This window comes from Drosophila melanogaster, chromosome 2L (genome assembly GCF_000001215.4).
Source record: "Drosophila melanogaster chromosome 2L".
NCBI classification, from domain to species: domain Eukaryota; kingdom Metazoa; phylum Arthropoda; class Insecta; order Diptera; family Drosophilidae; genus Drosophila; species Drosophila melanogaster.
In genome coordinates, this window is record NT_033779.5 from 10,134,705 (window position 1) to 10,156,998 (window position 22,294).

The window sequence follows — 22,294 nt, forward strand, 5'->3', positions numbered from 1 at the left end:
GATGCAGTGCGAGATTGAGCCAAAAAGCAGGAGTTGTGCTGGGTGAGGGAGGGGGGTGGGGGGTACTAAAGATGGCTACGGGGGTTACTGGATATTCCCCTTTATCCTGCCGTATCCTTCGAGTTGGAGAGCTGACAACATGAGCATGACTGTTTGCTTGTTTATACGAGTGCGCAGCATCTGTGATGCTTCAGCTGAAGCTGATGCCTGTGCTCCTGACACAAGTCACTTGACAGCCACCACCATCCACACACACATCGCGCTTCATCGTGCACTGCGAAAAGTGGGGGCATCTTTTTGATGGAAACGATACACAACATGCTTATCTGAGGCACGTAGGATGCGCGACTTGGCCGCTCCTCATTTGCCTTTGGTTGGTAATTAAGTTACGGTCTGCTACGTGGCAGGCGCGAAATTATGTTTCCAGCTCCCCAGGACACCGACTTTAATAAGGCGAAAAGAAAAGATGGTAATGCAACTTAGTTCAGCTGCTGTCACTTTTATATTAATTTTCCATCCCCCCGGGGGTCGGGGTAGTAGCATTTCACTCGCACTTCGACACTGATATTAATATTCAATTAGCTGGCCGGATGTGCGGCCTTGGGCCAGCCAATTAATAATAATTATGTTAAGTAGGCGTGGGAGTTGCAGCTTTCTTTGGCAAACTTTCGCCAGAAGTTGCTACCAAATGCTCGTAAATAGCCAAGTCGCCCAGCAAATCGGGCAATTAATTTGATTTGTTTAACGTTCTCGCGGGGTCGCCGTTGTGCGCCTTTCTATTTACATGTTAATTGCCTACAAATTTGACTTTATAATTGATTCTATAATTGAAAATATCATTTTTGTTTGCCACTGTTTTTGGACGGATCCCCTCCCCCCACAGAAATACTCGCTGCATCGCACAGCTCTTCAATTAATCAAGAAGTTATCAAGGCTTTTGTACCACAAACCCTCTCACGTCAAACTCAATTGCTGAGCTTATTCATAAAACCCACTACCTGGATTTTTGTCAGGGAAAATGCATCAAGCTTTCCCGCTTTTCTTTTGACTTTTGGCTGACTAGCGTGTGTATGTATGTACATACATACATACGTTTGTATGCTGTGTGTACTTTTCTTTTCACTGACATGGGTTGCCGTCCATTGTTTCAGTTCAGACGTCCTCCACTTTTCCGCCGTGGGAAATCCGGCCGGGTTTTTCGCTTGTTTTCGGGCTCCACTTATTGAAACATTACAAATGTATGGCTCCCACTTGGTTTTAGGATGAAGCAAGAGCGGCAGCCTTGAACCGATCCCGAATCCAAATCCGAATCCAAAACCAAAGCCAAAGCCAAAGCGAAAAGAACGAAAGATTGATGTGCGCGCAGTTAACAATTTCAACGGCTACCGGTTGGTGATTTCCATCGCCATGTATATGGATTTGTCTGAATTTTAAACCCAACATTTTCACTTTCCCTTCGCCGTATTTTGAGTGTCCACACGGTGGAAGGTCGATGGGAGACGAAAAAGTTTTGCCTTCGCTTAAATATGCTACATGCTACCGGACGCAGGTGCTCATGTCCATGGGGAAACCAGGCTGGATTGCTCGCGGAGTTCACATATATTTCAGTTGAACTGCCTTTTGAACTTTAGCGAAAAACTGACTTTTGGCTGGCTGTAATCGGAATGTTTAACTCTGGTTGCAAATAAACTCAGTGCAAGAGTAATAAATTAAAGTTCTATGATTACCAATCAACGTCTATCTAAAAAAAAAATCGAAGGCAACGCTGTCAATTAAAAGGTCCATGCAAAAATTACTCATACGCCATGTTGACCATATTCAGTAAAATGTAAGAACTATCAATAATTTAGAATGGTTTTCAAACCCTTTCTTGCAATTTAACTTTTTAGAACTATTTAATAATTATACTTAATTTTAGCACAAATTTTGAAACGAACTCACCTGTAATCTTCACTTGCATAGCAATCTCCAAGGAATCTGCACTGCAACGTATTGCACTGTGTTGTCTTCACCTCGTTCTGCACTTCGTAGGTAATGTTGAATCCATAGACGTCCAGCAGGCGATCCAGGGCACGCAGGTGTGTACCATCCAGGGTGGCCATGGTGAAACGGATCTCCAGGTACTGGCTATGGAACTTCACCCATGTCACCTGCGTGACATCGTCCTCGGTGAGCGTGAAGACGCGGTGGGCTGGTACCTTAAAGTCATCCGAGTAGTACATGTACTCCGTAAACTTAAGCCCGCTGAGCACGTACAACTGGGTCAGGTACACCACAATGGACACATTCGCCTGGCCCTGCGGCGGCATATCGGACGCATCGATTATCCACACGCATTCGATGGGCGTGGCGAATCGGTGCGGGAAATTGGGCGTCTGGATGTTGCCATGGCGTGCCTTTAGCATACCCCCGCATCCTGGACTGGACGAGGAATAGGAGGAGTGGCTGTGTCCGCCGGCGGCATGCTCTCCGCCGGCAAATGCGTTCAGCGCAAAGTGATTCTTGCCGGGCTGAAAGGGTGGCGGCGGTGGGAGCGGCACGGCGGGCAGTGAGAATTTCTGGTCTGCATCTGGAGGCGTCTGGTGTGGCAGGACCGCCGGCAGCAGGAGCGTCAGCAGCCATATGGTCGCCGATGGCCGGACGAGGGTCATTGACTTGGCTTTGGCAATTGGGGCCCGCTCTTAAGGATTTCCTTTTGCTTTTTTCCTTTCGGTTTCGGTTTTTTACGCCGCCAGCTAGCTTATCATTCGGCGAGGACATGAATTGGAATCCTGGCGGCTGCCACGGCCCAGTCACTCATTGACATTTGGCCCATTTTTCTGTCTCTTTTTTTTTTTTGGCCAACTGCGGCCCAGCTGCAAGCAGAGAAGAAAAAAAGAGAGAGGGAAAAGATAAAGTTGAATTTTTAGTTAAAACCATTTTGACAGCTGTCGTTTGCATTTGAATAACTGCCGCTGGCTTTTCACGTTGACTCTCCGCTGTCAGCGTGAAAAAAGCAATTTGGAAATCCACTAAAACGCGAAGGAGCTCGAGGAGCGCATCAATCATGGCCTTCATGGGTGTCGTCGAGCGTGGCTGGTCATAAAACAAAAGCACAAAGGGTCCCGCCTCTCCAAATTGTTTTCCCATATTTCAAGAGCCCACTTTCTTGCAGCCGCCACATATTTACTTTTTTTTTTTTTTTGAACAAAGACATGCCCCAAAATCTGGCGGGTTAATAAATGTATTCAAGTGGTGGCTAGAAATGCAATCAAATCTTATCAAATTTAGACTTCAATTCAAAAGTAAGTGCATGTAGCATGTGGCATGTGGCATGTGGCATGTGGCGGGGCAATGCAAACACAGACGGTTGTAATTAGGATGGGCTAATCGGATAAGTAAAAACTTGGCAAGCCAAATCAAAATGCGAATTGCCACAGAGCCACAGGCAAGTTGTCAACAATTCTGGCCAAATGCCGCTGCCTGGGAATTGGGATGCATAAATTATTCAGCATTCATAGAGTGCTATCTTTTTTTTTTTTTTTTTATTATTTGACTTACGGTAGGAAAATTAAAATCTTCTAAAGATACCACCTACCGTCCGTAGGTGGCATGCACGATTCATAAGCCCTATTGGAATTATGCCTACGTACTAAAACAAAAACCTCCGCGTGCTCTACAGTCCTTGCTCGCTCACCGGGACTGCCAGTCAAGGTATGACTTCGGTGAGCAGGATGTGAGGCCAGGTCGCACTCCCTTCCTTCAGTGTAGTCCATGGGGGCTCCTCCTTCCACCCTTTAGTCGCCTTTTACGACGAGCCGGGGACGCTGAGGATGAATTCTTCGCCCGCCGTCACCCAGGACACCAGTTTGGGCTTAGACATCCACTCTGTTGGCCATCTCGTCTGATCGGACACGCTTCATCATATTAATGATAATGCTGTGTCCCCGCTCCCAAGCCCCCCTGTTCGCCATCATAGCCGCGAACAAGCCACTAGGGCTGAACGGGGAACCTGACAGCGTCTTTAGCTGCTCTCTCTCCGCCGTGAACCTGGAGCAGTGCATTAGCACATGTTCTGCTGTTTCTTCACCGTCGACGCAGAACAAGCATTGGGCTGACTCTACGTGACGGAACCGGAGTAGATAGGCCCGGAAGCAGCCATGGTCCGTGAGGAACTGGGTTAGGTGGTAGTCCAAGCATTTGTGTTGGCACTCTGCCCAAACCGTCATCTCTGGGATGAGCTGATAAGTCCACCTCCCCCGTCGCGACGTTTGCCATCTACTCTGCCATTCACCTAATAGCCACTCGTGTGCCTCTTGCCTGGAAGCGCCACTCCGCATTAGGCTGAGAGCCTTGATCTCCAGATCAATCGGCGGCAGGCCTGCCAGCGCTAGCGCCGCGTCTTCGGATATGGTCCTGAAACCTCTAATGAGCCTCAGAGACATTGACCGTAGCACCGAACGAGCTCCTTTCAGGTATGAGACCCTGCCAGTGGCATTGCTCCAGACTGGTGCAGCGTATAGTAGCGAAGCCTTTGCTACTGACACCAGCAGTTTCCTGGCCGGGTGTCTTGGGCCTCCGACGTTGGGCATAAGCCTCGCCAACGAAGAGGCTGTGATTGCTGCCTTCTTGCTGGCGTGGCTCGCGTGGTCCTTGAACGATAGTCTGCGATCTATCATTACCCCCAGGTACTTTAGGGACTCTTGAGAGGTCACCTGTGTACCCTTGACGGAGACCAGCATGTTCTCCACCTTTTTCCTGCTGCTTAGTAGGACTGCTTCGGTCTTGTGAGCCGCTATTGCTAGCCCGGCTTTCTCGAGCCAGCGGATGGCAGCACCGATCGTAGAGTTGCATTTGTCTTCCAACCCTGCGATTGTTTTCGAGACAGCTGTGATTGCCACATCGTCAGCAAAACAATGCAGCTCTACTCCTACGGGCCTGTTGATGCCCAAGATCCCATCGTACATAATGTTCCATAGGATTGGTCCAAGTACCGATCCTTGGGGAACACCTGCCGAAACTCGGTATCTTTTTGGGCCATCTTCCGTATCGTACCATAGGACCCGGTCCCTAAAGTAGCTGCCAACGACTATCCTTAGGTACTCCGGGATCCCCATACGGTACATGGCCGCGAGGATTACGGGCCATCTGGCGGTGTTGAAAGCGTTCCTTACGTCCAGAGTCACAATTGCGCAGTATTCCTTCCTGCCCCCTAACCATCTATCACCAGAAATAGCGGTCTTGGCGATGTTACAAACGGCCGAAAGAGCGTCCAGAGTGCTCTTACCTTTCCGGAAGCCATATTGATGACTTCCCAGGCCGTTGATGCTCTCGGTGATTGCCTCTATTCTGGTATACAGGATACGTTCGAACAGTTTTCCTACTATATCCAGTAGGCATAGAGGGCGGTAGCTGTTTGCAGCATGTGCTGGTCCCTTGCCTTTCGGCAACAGGACTAGCTTCTGGCTTTTCCACCTTGTTGGGAAGATTCCGTCCAGAAGGCATTGCTGGAAGGTGGCCCTGAAGATTTCAGGTCTACCCAGCGCCACTGCTTTTATAACAGCTCCAGGAATACCATCTAGTCCAGGGGCTTTGTTGGGTTTGATGCGCTTGGCTGCCTCGGCGACTTCAAGTTCTGTGACGCACGGAAAATCTGGGGCAGGGGCTGCCTCTGTTGGCCTCCATAGTGTGGTCTGCTTTGGGAATAGCTCCCCTACTATGTTAGCCAGGACCCCCGGGTCGGATGGGGTTGCCGCTCTCCTCCTTAGCTTTTTGGTAACAAGCTTGTAGGCGAGGCCCCAGGTATCGCTGTCTACGCCATCCTGCAGCTCCTTAAACGACCGCGCTTTGGCAGCCGCGATGCCGTGCTTGAACTCTAGACGTTTCCTTCTGAAAGCCTCCAAGAGTTCCGCGTGGTGGGTACTGCCTCTGGCTCGTTGCGCCATTCTCCTAGCCCTGAGGCAATCAGACCGTAGTTGGCTTAGGGAGGCGCTCCACCAGTAAACGGGTGGTTTGCGCTGTGCCTTATTTTTCCTTGGCATGATTGCGTCGCAGATTCTTCCCAGCATATTCATGAGGCCTGCCGCCATACTCTCTGCGTCCCCACTTGGGATTTCCAGGGAATTGATCTGATAGGCCAGCATGGCCTCATCGATCTTCCTGGTGTCCCATGCTTTCCCGACTGCTCTACTCTGCCGTCTCCTGGGCATGTCCTCCGGGGAGAGACTGAAGGAGATCAGGGCGTGGTCGCTCAGCGTCATGACGTCATGGACCATCCAGTTATTGTTGTCTACTAGCCCTCTGCTGACAAAGGTAACGTCAATAAAGGACGTACCCCTATCGTTGTTAAACGTCGGCTTCCGTCCGTCGTTCAGCAGTATAAGGTCCAGCATTCCCATGGCGTCAATCACAGCTCGGCCTCTGGTGTTGGATGTCCTGCTGCCCCATTCCACTGCCCAGGCATTAAAGTCGCCGGCAATGACCTTCGGGCTTCGCCCTCTCGCATGGTCCACGAGCGCCTCCAGAAACTCCTCGAACTGATCGGGGGTGTCGCTCGGCGGAGCGTAGCAGCTGTACAAGTGCACGTGTTTTAACTTCGCATAAGCGATACCCCGCATAGGTAAAGCAGCCAGTTCCTCGACGTGGAGAGAGCTGCAGCATTTGATAGCTGCTTTACCTGTCTCGTCAAGGATCATGGACGATTGTCCGCTACCAGAGACGTAGGGTTCGCTTAGGAGCATGATGTCTACATTGCGCTCAGCCGCAGTCTGGGCCAGGAGGCTCTGAGCTGCTGCGCAATGATTGACATTGAGCTGTACTACGCTAATATGAGTGTGCATTAAGGTGGCTCTTGGCTTCTTTTAGGGTCGCTCTGTAGGTCGGGCACGCAAAGCTACCCGTCGAGTGGTTTCTGTCCACCTCGCTGCTGCAGATCAGGCATTTTGGTGCTGCAACGCACCCCTTTGCCTTGTGCCCACGCTCACCGCATCTAAGACAGCAGTCTGCCCTGTCAGTGTTCTTGCAGGTTGCTGATCGATGCCCATAGCCGAGACACCTGTAGCATCTCGTGGGTCGAACGTCCTGGGTGATACGACATCTTGACCATCCAACGGTTATGGTGCCCTGTTTAAGGACTGGTATCGCAACGTTCGCGTTCAGCAGCACTGAGGCTATTTGCGTGCCATCCCGCATTCTGCGAAGGCCCCTGATATCTTCAGGATTTATCTGCAGGCCCTGGAATTGGGCGACCAAGCAGCTGTGGAGCTCCTCTGCTGTCGTAGCCTCGTCCAATCCGCTGCAAGATAGAGCTATTCTTTGCGCTCCTGTGCGCACAGAGGCCAAGTCATTGAGCGCCGCTTCCAGGTCGCTCTTAAACTTGGGGACGCTTTCCGAAGCTTTCCCCTCTACCTCGAGCAACAGCTCACCTTTCTGCGTTCTCCGGATTTTTCGCACGTGGCTGCCCAGTTCGCTAAGGCTCGGGTCCGATCTTAGCTTCCGAAGCATCTCTGCGTACGAAGCCTCTCCTGTCTTTTTTACGATGAGTGCCTCCGGTTTTTTACGCAGGCGCGTAGGCTTCACCTTGGTCCACTCTACACCCGTGCTAGCATTCTTGGCGACAGATGCGTAGCTGCCTGGTTTGGACTCGTTTGGTCTGGATGTTGCCTTTTCTTCACCGTTGCCACCCAACGTAGGGTTGCTCGGCTTGGGCGCCTGGATTTTTGGCACTTGCACCTTGGGTACCTGTGCATTTTGAGGAGCCTTTTTGGTAGGCTTTTGTACCTCCGTCTGGGTAGCACTGCTCTTCAAGCGGTGCTCGCTAGTAGTACCTTTGTACAGCTCTAACGCCCTGTTGTTAAGGGCTGAGAGTTCGGAAGCTATGCCCTTTGTCTCTCGTGTCACGTGCCGTTGGGTCTCGAATGCGGATAGCAAGGTGCTGATCTTGCCATTCATCCTGGTAAGTATGCCCCTCAGGTCCTCATTCTGGAGAGCCGCGGTCAGGTCCGAAGACCGATGAGGGGAACCAGCTGGGGACTTCCCTCCCGTCTTTTGCGATGGCACGGCGATGTGGTCCATCGTCTTCTGACTTGTCGCGGTCGTAGATGCTGTAGGAGCCAAGTTCTCCACCTCTACAGCATCGCTGCAGTCGCTAGTCAACGGCGGCTGGGGGCCTGCGTGCTCACCCCTTGCCACCGACGGGACCGAGATTCCGTCACCATGGGTCGGGTTACCGACTCCTCTGGTGGGGGATCTCGAAAGTCGGGGGCTCCTCCTGAACGGGTCGTTCCGATCAGGGGGACTGCCCCCCACTGCACTGTCCATCAACTGAAAGATGGCCTAAGGTTACCTAGGCGAAGCACCAGCCTTAGAAAGGGGTTCCCACGTAGGCCACGGATTTCCCCCTGGCTTTTACGGATGGAGGTTTGTACCGCCTCGACTCGGACACCAGAGCCTCTGCTTAGGCACCAGCACGGTGAGAGGATGATATTTGGTCTGTCCTCGACCTTTGTGCCTTTTCCCCTTTCTTAAAGACTTGTGCGCTCCCAGTAACCAGAATCAAAATTAAAATTAAATTAAAATTCAACGGTTTAATTTTAAGTTTAATTTTGAATTTCGCGCTCTACTGTCGCAACACAACACTGATCACACGGTTGATCTGGCAACGCCTCCCTCTCCAGATCGCCCGCTGCGCCAAGTTGGCAGCGCTATCAGCTGCTTTATATCTCAGTGTGTGTGTGTGTGTGTGTTTGTGTGGTTAATAAGATTATGCAATGGAACTTCCTGCGGGGGAACAGGAAATACCCGGGCAGATATGTATATATTTTGGAATTTGTGCTCGAGTTTCGTTCGCTTCCTTGGACCAAATGAGTTTGCAGCGTTGACTTTAAAGCGATGCTCCTGCCAGGCTGACAAACTTCGACATCCGCATTCGCATCCGCGCCGACATCCGCAGCCTGCTGCGCGGCCTTCAAAATGAGGCTGTGTGTGGGTGTATCTATGTGTGTTAACAAGTTTAATCAAACGACTATGTCGCCAGATACGTGCATACTTTTAGGCATATGGGCACGTAGAATCGCGCGCGCAGTGAAAAAAAAAGTATTTTAGCACGAGTGGCAAGTCAAGTCGAGGGTGAAAATGAGTTCTACTTTCAAATTGCTTTAGTTACGCATTTAAGGCATAATGAATAAAAACTCCGCGAACTTTTCGCCCAACTCGAACGCCTCGAGAATTCTAATTTGTGACGCCAACTCTTGCCGCTTGTCATCACATTTGATTTACATATTTTTCGAAAGGTGAGAGCGTGACATCTCGTTAACCCTTTCGCCAAACTTTTGAGCGGAATTTTATTTAATATAAAGTTTGACTTCCGAATGCCAAAACTTTTGTATGGCATACGAAATGGATTTCTAATGACCACTTGCTAATGAAAATTTTCAGAAATATCATTTTAATCAAAATGAAATTAATGCAGCAAAATATATATAATAAAAAAAATAAGCACCATAACTTCTATATTTGTAAAAACAAATTCTGAAACCGAAAAGTATAAAAGTGTGTCATTTGGAAAAAATATTTATAAAAAACATTTATTATTTTACTAAAGAAAATATGAAATTGAAAAACACGTTAAAACAGCACAGTTTAATATGCCAGATGTACAATGGAGTTTTGCATGTTTGCTATTCTTAAACCAAAGTGTAAACAGCATAAACAGTGTAAACAGTGTTATATGGGCAATGGGAGTTTGATTAAATAGCTATTAAAGTGCTATTTGTGCTGTAAAAATGGATAGCAATTTTTAAATATTTGCTGCATTTCTTGCAGCCCCATAAACGAATGGCAATGTTTAACTTTCGCCATAGGAAGCAGCTCGCTTGGGCCAGATAAGTTCGCTGGTATATTTGCTTATTCCAATTACACTTGGCCCTAAGACCCCTTTTGGCCCACATCCATGAGCGGGCCCAGAAAAAAGAACGTCTCGCGTTAACAGTGACGCCTGGCATGCCCAACACTTCTCCATAGATAAGGCCACTAGGCAGGCACTTGAAACTGAACTGATACCGATAAACATAAAGCCAGTTGGCCGATTCGGTCGCAGTCACCGTTGGCATCGCAGTCGCAGTTGGGGCGTCGAGCAAATTGCCAATTTAAATTGGCCGCGTTAAATTAGTCGAGTTATCAGCCTCCACGGCGGCAGGTGTACGGAAGGTTTACGAATCGCGGGCGGCAATATTCACAATATCGCGTATACGCCCTGCACTCCGCGTCTCCGCGCCAAGTGATTCAGCCCTCGTGGAGCGGAAATTGTTACGTGCGAATTGTGTAAAATGAGCTGACCCCATCGGAAATGGAGTTTTTTTGGGAAGTGAATAGCCACGATTGGTTTTAAGAAAAACACCTCCCCGCCGAATTTGTATTACTGCGGTCATTTGACATGCCCGTTTTGCGTGCTCAACTCAAGTGGTTGATTTGAAAAGTGAAAAGATGAAGAATTTGTTGAGTTCTAAAGCTGAAAAAAAAAATAAGTGAATGCGCAAGTTTGTGAATTTCATTTCCATGCTATTTGACAAATTGACAGTCAACAAATTTATCAATCATCTTGAAGTTCTTGATATTGATATCTAATCAAAAGATATGGCTGACAACTTCGTGGAAACATTTGAGTGTTTTTGTTTTTATTCGCGAAAAAGTGTCTCAAGCGTCAGTCCGCTAAAAAAAAGTAGTTAAAAAATTTTAAGAAAATTACGGTGTTGGTCAGTTTTTGTTTTTTTTTTTTTTTTTCTTCAAGTGACACACTTTTCGAAATGTCGTGTAAAATTGACCAATTATGTGAACTTTACTCTGGCCATTAAATCTTATCGCAACACCGAAAATTCGTGGCTAACGCGGTCGAGTTATAAACCAAATCAAAACTGAAAAATAACAGAATCAGGCAATAGCTTAATTATAAAATGCAATGAAATGGCAACATTTAAGAACAGCAAAGAACAACAAATAAAGAAGCAGAGAAGTGTGCTGATAACTGCAAACGAAATGTCAATAAATTAATATAAATGAGTGACTCGTGACTGGCGGCTCCAACGATTCATTCCGGCCTTTCTCTTGTCGTTATTGTTGATATAGCTGTTGCCATTACTTTGGCCAATGTTTCAGCTTGTTCTATGCACCATTTTGTACCATTTTGTACAATTTTTATTTGTATTTCCCAAGCAAATCATGTGGAAACGAGCAAACAACGGGCAGTTCTTTATTTTCCAATATTGTTCGGTGTTATCGACAAATCGTATAAGGAAATATAGCACAATTATTGGTTGATAAAACGCAGCTAGCTATATGATTCTTAAGGCACTGGCCTGAACTTTGTTAGTACTCGAAAAGTTGGGGCTATGATAATGGCAAAGCCCCCAAGCCAAGTATCGTTGGCATTCTTTGGGGCATTTGCCTTAGATCTCTTGGCCAAACAATAAAATCCCCCTGCTCATAAATAGAAAACAATTAGGCATTTGGAGACGATAAGGCCAAAAAACGATAAAAAGCCAGCAAGCATACTGTGACTCACAGCGTTTTCTTGGCCGTGAAACAAAAACCAAGAAATTGGTAGCAATTCGCTGTGAGCGGTAATTAAAGCAGCCAGTTGACGATGCGCATAATTTTTGAACTTTGAAACTTTTGTTCCACAAACAAATTTATCAGATGCAAAGCAAATGCTTCTCAACCAGTTTTCTGGGACAGTTGATAAACCCGATGTGGTCAACTGGCATTCTGCGATGTCCTTTGTTTATGATGGCAAGCTGAAAGCTGCTGATGGCTAACACAGTATCTGGCTCGTTGTCTTTTCACTGCGTACTTCTAGTTTTTGGCAATAGCATCCTAGATACATACTACTGGCTTAAGTGCACTGCAAATAAAATCGAGTTTTAATGAGCTAACTTGTTAAATCAGTATTAGAGTCTTAGCCAAGAATAAAATGCAATATTGCCTAATACATGTATTTAATCAAATGTAAAATCAAATTAAGTTTGCCAACATATCAGCGCACTTTTTTTTAAGTTTCCTTAACCATTCGAAATGCGATAAGATAATTTGTGGGTTAAAAACGATATCGAACATTTCGAGCTTATCAATTTAAAGCCAATAAGTGTTATACTGACGAAGTAAATCGATTCGTAGACCAATCACAATCGAAGCATACATAATCCGCCACAATTGCAACCGAACACAACAAATTTATAGCCGCAATTAAATCCTTGGCCATAAATCAGGGAATATGGCCGGGGTAATCAAAATGTGTTTAACCCACACGCAGCGAACGAATTGAGATAAAAACCAAGTTGACAACGAAATTGGCGCAAATCAAAGATATTATTTAAACGGATACGGATACCTTGGTGATCCAGTGCAATATGGCCTGCTTTCCACGACTTTTCCACAATCGCAGCAAAAACAAATTCACGCCCGCCGAAGATGAGAACACCGATACGATACTCAACACACAAGATAGTAACGTGGTGAGTTCCGCTTTAGTACTTAGTATTTAGTATTGCACTTGTCTGATAAGTCGACTGATAAGTTCATCAAGTGCTTAATTGAGTTAATCGGGGCGGTGAGAGAATACCATAAATAACAACGGAACGAAATAGTGAATCAAATCGGATCATTTCGACCAAAGAGATACCCAATGCAAAGAGACTAGTTTAATAATTAAATATTATTTATTTGCTTCTAAAATTAGTTAATGCATTACATTACCAATTACTGCTTCTGTTCAATCTATACGTTAATCCATTATATATAGAAATGATGATGTGGAAACCCTGATAACGCACTTTTATGGCACCTACCTACCTACTTTATTATATACAATAAACAAATAAGAAATAACCTAAACCCATGATATCACTTCCATTTCTGACCGATTGGAATATCCAAATCGGAGTATTATTATTATCTGATGATTTCATGTGTACTTTTATGATCGGAAATGACCTTGTGCTCCCTGAATAAACAGGGTATTGAATCACGATGAAATGTGTTTGGAGCGAAACCTAGTTTTTGTCTTATCACGAATTTTGTGTCCATGACGTTCACTTTTTAACTGGCTTATCTTAAAAGCGGAAAAAATAGTACAAGCACCTGAGGGAAAAACACGAGTGGCTGATTTCCCATTGGCTTTTGCATTGGGGAAAATAGTTTCAAAGCTCATTGAGAATTTGAACAGATATACAAGGAACGTTTTTTTTTATAATCCAGCCACTTTCGCAAAAACACTATATACACATAAACAAACAACCTTTTAATGAATGAATGATTTAGAATGGCATTCACGAGTTGGTCACATGCTACCCAACTACTTGTGCTAATACATCTTTCCGAAAGTCACTTGACTATCTGCAATCTTGGCTTTTCATCAATAACAAACATTCTGCGACGAGTTGGCATTAGGTATGCAAAAATATGATAAGCATGCATATAAATAGATATGCTGCGGATGCTGGATTCATCGCTGGAAGGATGAAGCTCATGCATAAATCCAAGGAACCAGAGCATCTTGCAGCCGGAGCTTCAAATGACGTATAAATATGCAGGATCCGTCGGATGCGTAGCTATCTATGGAAACATCTGTATCTGTCGTATTTTTGTCACAGGAGCAAGAGGAGGAGGAGGGGGAGGAGAAGGTGGTGGAGCACTGACATGGTTCTAGGCTGAAATGAACGTGATTGCACGCACAACTTACACGTCACAGTAATTCTAAATAACTGCGAAATGTGTTTGGGTCCTTTTTACGGTGGTTGGTGAGAGGGGGGGGGGGGTGAAGTGCCCCCGGGGAGGAATTCGTGAAATGACGCAGAATTTGGAGCCAGCGAGAAGAATCCTTTTAAGGCAGCCAGCAAAAAAAAAAAAGAAAGAAGAAAACTTCCCCTGCAGAGCTACGTTATCGGTGACTTTATCGGTTGAAAAGCAAAATTCGGGGCTTCCGTGGGAAAACGGAAAACCTGTCAAAATGCCGTCGTTTAGGTCGATTAGCATATCAAAGCTGATCCAACCAGGCGTCTGGCAAATTGACACGAGTTTATTTATGCCCACACTAGGCCACCCAAAACACGGACTTGAATATTTCATTAGAACCGTGCCAATTAAAGATAAGATGGAAATGCTTTTCAGCTGAGTTAAGTTGGCAAACATTTCAGATACATAACTCCACAAAAAGTGACGAAAATAGTTGCATGCAAAATAGTATTATATTATATCTATAGAAACAACTACTCTATTGTATGATAAGCACTAAAAGTTGCTTGCCATAGTTGTAATGACTTTCGAAAGGGTATACTTAGTATTTTATGCAACTCCAACTTGAAAAGAAGCTGGCATGTTTACTACTCTTTAGGCACTTTCAATTAAAAATGCTAAAAAGCTGCAATAAATTCTAGGTAGCATTTCCAAAATAGAAATACTTAAAGCCCGTAATAAATTCAACGAAATTATGACTTATGTCAGGCACAAGTCATAGCTGTCTGATCTATTTTCATTTTCAACATTTGTTGCGCAACAAAACAAAACCAAAAAGCGAACATAAAATTACTTTTACGACACATACAAGCAGCAACCAACCCAACCACCAGTCGTGTCAAAAGTTTTACATTTTTGAATAGGTCACATGTCTGAAGTCGAAATGAAATAATATGTTTATAAATAAGAAATGGAAACTCGTGAGATGCGCTCAAAAGCCCAGTTCATCGCCATCGTAAGCCGATCAATCTGACCCAATTCACGATGAATCCCTAACTGACGTGTTGAAAGGTCGAAAAGTCGCAAGGGGAACCCACAATGGACAGATTTAGTGCGCACCATCGAGTGTAAAATGCCCATTATGGAAAGCATAAAGAAAGAAAATCACAATGGAAATTGGCTATTATCGGCCTATTTGAGGGGGAGGGGGGCTTAAGCTGACAGCCCAGAAGTGGGCAGTTCCAAGGTAGAAAATTATGTTCAGCATCAGATTGCTTTTTACGTAAACCGATATATGATCAAAAATAAACATGACACTCACAATTGCAAGTAAAGTTGGTCAGTAGGTCAGCAGAGCTAATGAAAATTTAAGCTTGAGTGCTTAACATTAGCCAATAAATAAATTAAAAAATATATTACTTATATTACCAAGTTTAACAATTGTATTTCGTTTATGTGAAGAACGAAAACTAACTAAGATGGAGCTATGCATTTAAAATTGATTATAAAACTGTATTCAAAATATTGATATTTTTTAAGAATTTTTTAAGTTGTTAAAACTGCACTCAAAATATTGATATTTTTAAAGTATTTTTTAAATTGATAAAACTGCACTCAAAATATTGATATTTTCGAAGTATTTTGGACAGCCAAACCAATTTTTGTTAGCTAATTTAGCTTGTATTTGTGCCTTATTAAAATAAACAGATAGCCAGATGCAGTTGTATTTTGGAGCATTTGTCAACGCAATATAACTATGAATATGTCATGAAAAGTAAATATTAGTGATAAGTGAGGCCAATCAAAAGGCTTTTGTTGATGATTTCAATGTTTGCATGGAACCAATAAAGTGTTTTCCAAAAACGTGGGTGGTTTTTATATTTGTTTGTGCATAAATGCGTTATAAATAAATTCAAATTATATTTTCAGCAAATTGGCAAGTACATCCGTCGCGAGGAGAAGCCACTGTACTCGCCCATCGTCACTCCGAGTGCCAGTGAGGTGAGTATCCCAGAAACCAAAAACCAGAGCCCAGAGTCCTCGCACCTGCACTTTATGTACCTGCCTCCACCTGTTTATTGGAACTCGACTAATATTTGCACACATGCTTGTATGTTTCTTATACTTTCAAACGATTCAAACGGTGGTGTACACAATAATATCGGCACAAAACACTTGTAAATATATATATATATATATATATAAACCACCTCGCACCCAACACACGACCACTTGGCAACACCAACACCAAACTTTTGCACCGCTGTGTTTGTCTTGTTTGACTGTTTTGGCTGTTTTGTTGGATGCCATATTCGTGCTTCAGGCCAAACTTCAGCGCCTCAGACAGCAACAGCAGCCGCCCGGCTCACCGCCCGCACCCGCCAGGTGGACCCTGCACTCGGTTGCCGAAAATGGCAGCGCAAACAATGGCGTCCAGGAGCGGAAGTTCCGCACCAACAAGGACAAACTGCAGGCGCAGGATGCATGCCCATCCGGCGGCAGTGCAATTAATGTCATACGCTCAAGTTCGAAATTAAAACCAGTCAAAGAGCGACGGCCCACCGCCTTGCCCACCGAAGTGCCCAGCATCGAGATCGAGGATGTTCGGGATGCAAAGGACACTGGAGATGGCATGGATTCACTGGGGGAGCGGGTGCAGCCGGGTGCTAATGCACATGTCGATGTCGTCGATGGCGGCGGCAAGTCAAAACTCAAAGTGAATGTGAATGGCATAATTGATGAGAGCGTCGCCCACGACGATGACTATGACACACCCTCGAGCAACTCCATAGCCACAACACCTGTGACCGAGGGTCCTGTAAAGTTTTTCATTGGTCACACGCAGGAACTAAGCGCCCAGCAAACGGATGACACCTTGTCCTGCCAGAGTAGCGATGCCAACAACAACAGTGCCGCCAAACTGACAAATGGCGTCGTGCCACAGGAGCAACCGGAACGGGAAATGGGCAAGCAGCAAGCACTCCAGGCTCCGCCCCGCGCCAAGAGCTCCAGCAATGTGTCACTCAATTATCTGGCCAAGAGCCAGACGGACAGCCAGCGTCGCCGACGTGTGTCCACGATGCCCGATATTAACATACCGCCAGCACCGCCGTTGCCGCCGGAACTCCTCGTCCCCGGAACGCCGCTCCATCTGCGCAAGAAACGGAGCATGGAGCGACAGCAGCAGCAGAAGCAACAGGAGCAGCAGCAGCAGCAGGAGATCCAGCAGGATGCTACGAATAGTCAAGTAAGTAATGAGGTGGCTTGCCAAATGACATCACCGGCAAACTGGCCAGAACTCTGCGGTTATTCCGGAATAGAAGTCCTCGAGGCTGTGCCACATTTATAGACTTGATGGGGGGGGGGGGGAGTGGTAAGGAGGTAGGAAGTGACCTTTTCCACCTACTTGATCCTTGATAGATGCAACATTTTCGTATATATGCATTGACTTGCCATCGAATGGATAGACTGTATGGATATACTAATTAATGACAATTATTATTAAATAGACACAAATTGAAGGGAAAAGTTAATTAAAGAATTATTTGGCAAAGAAAGCATGCCTTAAATAACTCTCTCGACCAGATAATAATTTAATTATAATAATAATTTATTAAATTGCCACTAAGGTGAAAAATTCCCAGTTACCTTCAATTGTAGCTAGTTATGCAAACTGAAAATCAGTAATTGCGTTTGGCATTCAAATGCCCAGAAACTTGCATTCACCGACATTCTGTGAGTGTGTCTAACTGTCGGAAAGCTACACTCCATTTACTATTTGATGCAACTTTCGTGTGGGGGATTCACACACATACCCCTGACCTTTTATTGCCCCAGGACTCAAGTGGGGAAGAATGAAACACGAAACAGCTGGTTGCAATTGAGCCGTGCACAGCCCAGCCACACTTGTGAAAACAAGTTAAACGTTAATTGTTCACCAACAGACACGAATCGCAAACTTTTTGGCCACCGAAAGAGCCGTTCGCTTGGCTTTCTGGGTGCTGTTCCATGGACAGCCTGTGGCTAATAGGTGCTTAGATAGCTCCATTCCAAAGGAGTATGTTGCTCCAGTGCCGCAATAACGCTGCTTAACGTTTATATTCAGGTACTTTTGTTTCCAGCCCTCCAAACAACTTGGGTAGTGAACCTTAAAGACAACTTTCTAGATATTCTTATTAAAGCAAATGCCATTTCTTAGGCTAACAAAACCTTCTATTAAAACGAAATACAATCGTTACACTATCTAATTCCTTCTTTTTTCGCTAATTTCACACACAAACACCAAAAGGATCAAATGGCAGGAGCTGAGGAGAGTCACAAGTCCAGCGATTCCTCGACACCGAAAACCCATCGCGTTGAAGGTGGCCTCATCTATGTCCGTCCCAATTTTCCCATTCAGAGCGACATTGAAATCGAATCTATTGCAAAGGACGAAGGGTGAGTAACATAACCACAACAGGATGGTGTCCAATGCCGTATTAGAGACAAACAAATAAACAAACAAACAATCCGCTGATTATTACCCAATGAATCCGATTCACAGCACACGCAATCTCATACGAACGGCCATTGAGCGCAATGATTTCCTCAATAATCTAATGGACAAGGAGCGCAAGGAGATGGTTATCAATGCAATGGCACCGGCCAGCTACAGGAAGCACAGCCTCATCATTCGTGAGCACGAGGAGGGTTCCGAGATATATGTCTCCGCCGAGGGACAGTACGATGTCATCCGTGGTGGCCAACTGGTGGCCAGCTTTGGACCGGCCACTGTGTTCGGCGAGCTGGCCATTCTCTACAATGCTCCACGCCAGGCGTCCATAGAGGGTAAGTTCTCAAGTTTGGAAAAACCAAAACCAAGAGCAACAAAAAAAAAAAGGGATGGTTTATAAATCAGAGGGTCCTTTTTCTCAGCTGCCACCGATGCACGCGTTTGGAAAATCGCACGCGAAACCTTCCGGGCCATCATGCAAATCTCGGGGTCCAGGGAGCGCGAGGAGAACCTTCAGTTCCTGCGCTCCGCTCCATTCCTGCAGGAGTTCGACCAAAGTTTGTTGCTCAAAGTCGTTGATCTTTTGCAGCGGGTAATCCATTATCATAGCTATCGTTGCAATGCCAACCACAAAACTTAGTTGCTCCTATTGTATTGCAGAAATTCTACGAAACCGACAGCTGTATCGTTCGCGAAGGTGAGCTGGGCAACGAGTTCTACATCATCCGGTGCGGAACTGTGACCATAAAGAAGCTGGACGAACAGCAGCAGGAGCAGATTGTGGCGAATCGAAAGCGAGGTGACTACTTCGGGGAGCAGGCACTGCTCAATGCGGATGTGCGACAGGCCAGTGTCTATGCGGATGCACCGGGCACAGAGGTCCTAATGCTGGACAGAGAGTGAGTTCGGAACAGGATACCTTGTCTCATATACGTTACTTATTACTTTCCTTCATTTTCAGAGCCTTCATTAGCTATTTGGGAACCATAAAGCAGCTGCGCGAGAAGCCCAGTAGTCAGCGCAACGATACGAGTGGTCGTTCCAGCACCAAGTCTCTGGAGTTCGACAACGAGTACTCCCAGGTGGCCATCTCGGAGCTAAAGAAGATAGCCACGCTGGGCTGCGGCGCCTTTGGACGTGTGGATCTGGTGGCCTACAACCAGCAGGCGTTGGCTTTGAAGATTATCAAGAAAATCGAGGTGGTCAAGCAAGATCAAATAGAGCACGTTTACAACGAGAAGAACGTTATGATCAAGTGCCGCCAATCGCCATTTATAGTACAGTGCGTCGTAACTCAAGCTCTTGACTCGCATCGAGATATAAATAAAGTAATTTTGTTATATTTTATTTCAGACTATATCGCACGTACCGCAATGACAAATACGTTTACTTCCTAATGGAGGCCTGCATGGGCGGTGATGTATGGACGGTGATGTCAAAGCGGCAGTACTTCGATGAGAAGACCGCCAAATTTATAGCGGGCTGTGTCGTCGAGGCATTCGATTACTTGCACTCCCATCACTTCATCTACAGGGACTTGAAGCCAGAGAATCTGATGCTGGGCACCGATGGCTATTGCAAACTGGTATTGATATGCATAATAGTTTAAAACTAATAAGTAACATTTCCAAATGTGCATAAAAGAATGCTTTGCATTCACTACTAATTATGCGCGCCTAAGAGTATGCTATAAGTATAAAAAGTACAGCGCAGCATACTTTTTAACAGCTTTATATGGATCTTGCAACCTTTAACGATTGAAAAGTATTAAAACTAACACAAATATTCATTTTCTTCCAGGTTGATTTTGGATTTGCCAAATTTGTGCGGCAGAATGAGAAGACCAACACATTTGCTGGCACACCGGAGTACGTGGCACCCGAGATAATCTTGGATCGCGGACACGATCGTGCCGTCGACTATTGGGCACTGGGAATACTGGTATATGAACTTCTGGTTGGCAAAACACCCTTCAGGGGCGTTAACCAGATCAAGATCTATCAGCAAATCCTTAGCGGCATCGATGTCATCCACATGCCATCGCGCATTCCCAAATCCGCACAGCACCTGGTGCGGCATCTTTGCAAGCAACTGCCGGCGGAAAGACTGGGATATCAGCGCAAGGGAATTGCGGATATTAAGCGGCATAGTTGGTTCGAAAGTCTCGACTGGCAGAGACTGAAACTGAAGCAATTGCCATCGCCCATCAAAAGACCATTGAAGAGTTGGACCGACTTGCAATATTTTGGTCCTTCGGGTGTTGAGAACGACTATGAGCCACCGGAGGAACTGAGCGGATGGGATAAAGACTTTTAAAGGCTTCAAGAGAAGTGCATTTTCTAAAGTTTCGGATATTAGTTAGTAGGATAAGAGATATTGTTCCTAAAAATTGGAACACGTACCACACAGCAGCCATTACAACCTCGTTTTAATTACTAGCTTCGAAAATACTTAAGTCTGTACGCCAAATTGTTACTTATTCTTTACTAGAGTTGTGTTGTAAGTTTGTTAGATAAACTATGATATAAGTAGATAGTAAACATGAACAATTATATCAAACATTTATATGTATAAGGACCCTAAACAGAATCCTTTGACGAATTCAAGAGTATATCTTCGTTTCAGTATTTCTTTTTATGCATTTGACAACATGTTTGCCTTGAATGTCAAAATTGAATGCTCGGTTAGCTGCGCAAAGAGGTTTATTTGTATTCGTAGTATCAATTAGAACCACAACATAGTTTTCTTTTCCTTCAGCCAAAGCAAACATATTCAATTTAACTGCTTCACGACTCGACTCTTTGCTTGCCAAATGAAATTCCCAGAAAGTTAGGATATATAAGGCCACTTTGTCTTTAACAGGTGAAAACTGGAGGACAAACTGTGGGCCCCTCAGTTGGCCAACATAACTTATTACGACATCCCTGTCTTGTTTTGTAACATAATACTCGTTATCATCGCCATCAATATCAATGTGGCTCCTTTTCGTTGTCCTGGATACATCAACAGTTGTGTGTGGTTTCCATCACGAAAAATGCGCTTATTGTTTTCCTTGTGACCTATTAGAGTCTTTAGTTCTATTTAAGGACCTTTTACAAGGATTGCTTATGAAACTAACTACAGTGCTATATGGATCGAATTCAAATACATTTGTGTTCGAAAGCCATGTAAATACAATTACTTTCGGACACATAATGCATAGCTTTCTGTACGACTAATAACCTAATAGGAAAACACTTCCTTTAATCTTAATAGATCATGTTTAATCAATGGTTACCCAGAAACTTCTTTTAACAAAATCGATTGAAATCCGGACGAGTTCATGGCGAGCAATTCAATTTGAGCTACGAGTATGGAAAGTTGAAATAAGCTAAGAAGCAATCGTGCATGGCGACCAACATGGTTAATCAATAATTTAGTATGCTGCGAAATGGTCAAAGGACGAAAACTTGGGATCCTTGGAGCGCAGGCTCCTTTGTAATAAACCAATATATGCCACCAATTGAGAACACGTGTTTTCCTTGCAGTTGGGTGCAGCCGTCAGGCCACCTTTTTATTTCTTCTTATCTCTTCGAGTAGCAGAAACGGTTCTGCCCGCTTAACCTCTACAGAGTGTCTAATCTTACCTAAATACTGCGACTGCGCCGCCGTCGACAGCGGCAGAAGAGCAGCGTATATATATATATGTATAAGAGAGAGAGAGAGAGAGCTTATGCGCATATATGGCCAGCGGCCAGCGTGGGGATGCTGACTTAGCTTAAAGCATAAATGGGTGATCTTATATCACGCTCACTTGAGACATTTATTTATGCAATGCAACTAAGTGTTGCTGTGTACTTATAGGTACAGTGTACCCTCGATATATGCACATACTACACCTCCCCTCTTTTTTAAAATAACGTAAAGAAATGAAGTTATTTTCTATCAACTATATTACCATTATAAAATAAAAATTACTTAAATATTATTTTTAATGAATTAACATTATTTATGATATAGAATTTTTAAATGAATAAAGAAAAAATATGTATGTATTTTGAATTAATAAAAATTCGATTATATCTATGTCTTTGTTATATTGTTTTGGCTGATCAGGCC

General features: G+C 44.9%; 2 protein-coding genes across 4 annotated transcripts in view, besides 2 other annotated features; one reads left to right on the forward strand and one right to left on the reverse strand.

Annotated features, from left to right (window-relative positions):
• Positions 1-22,294, reverse strand: part of CG44153 (uncharacterized protein) — a 116,136-nt gene that overhangs the window by 70,584 nt on the left and 23,258 nt on the right. For both annotated transcript variants that reach the window (NM_001273385.1, NM_001103666.3), the window contains exon 3: positions 1,942-2,855. In NM_001273385.1, the coding sequence (NP_001260314.1) occupies positions 1,942-2,651 (710 nt within the window). In that variant the 5' untranslated portion in view covers positions 2,652-2,855. The remainder of the gene's footprint in view (positions 1-1,941; positions 2,856-22,294) is intronic.
• Positions 3,510-8,680: a mobile genetic element.
• On the forward strand, positions 10,072-21,703 carry CG4839 (uncharacterized protein). Of its 2 annotated transcripts, NM_164890.2 has the most exons (11): positions 10,072-10,514; positions 12,148-12,485; positions 15,634-15,705; positions 16,028-16,951; positions 17,993-18,141; positions 18,248-18,531; positions 18,619-18,788; positions 18,857-19,095; positions 19,158-19,478; positions 19,550-19,781; positions 19,997-20,806. In NM_164890.2, exons 2-11 carry the CDS (start codon positions 12,381-12,383, stop codon positions 20,510-20,512), a joined length of 3,012 nt encoding a protein of 1,003 aa, NP_723525.1. In that variant the 5' UTR covers positions 10,072-10,514; positions 12,148-12,380; the 3' UTR covers positions 20,513-20,806. The 2 variants fall into 2 exon arrangements, with proteins under 2 accessions (NP_723525.1, NP_609349.1); NM_135505.3 differs by having other exon boundaries at positions 10,072-12,485; positions 19,997-21,703.
• Positions 21,673-22,294: part of a mobile genetic element that runs on past the window's edge.

Coding starts and splice junctions, on each gene's coding strand:
- CG4839 (NM_135505.3), top strand. CDS start 12,381: ATGGCCTGCTTTCCACGACTTTTCCACAATCGCAGCAAAAACAAATTC. Junction 19,096..19,157: donor GTCCTAATGCTGGACAGAGA/GTGAGTTCGGAA, acceptor CTTCATTTTCAG/AGCCTTCATTAGCTATTTGG. Junction 19,479..19,549: donor CAATCGCCATTTATAGTACA/GTGCGTCGTAAC, acceptor ATTTTATTTCAG/ACTATATCGCACGTACCGCA.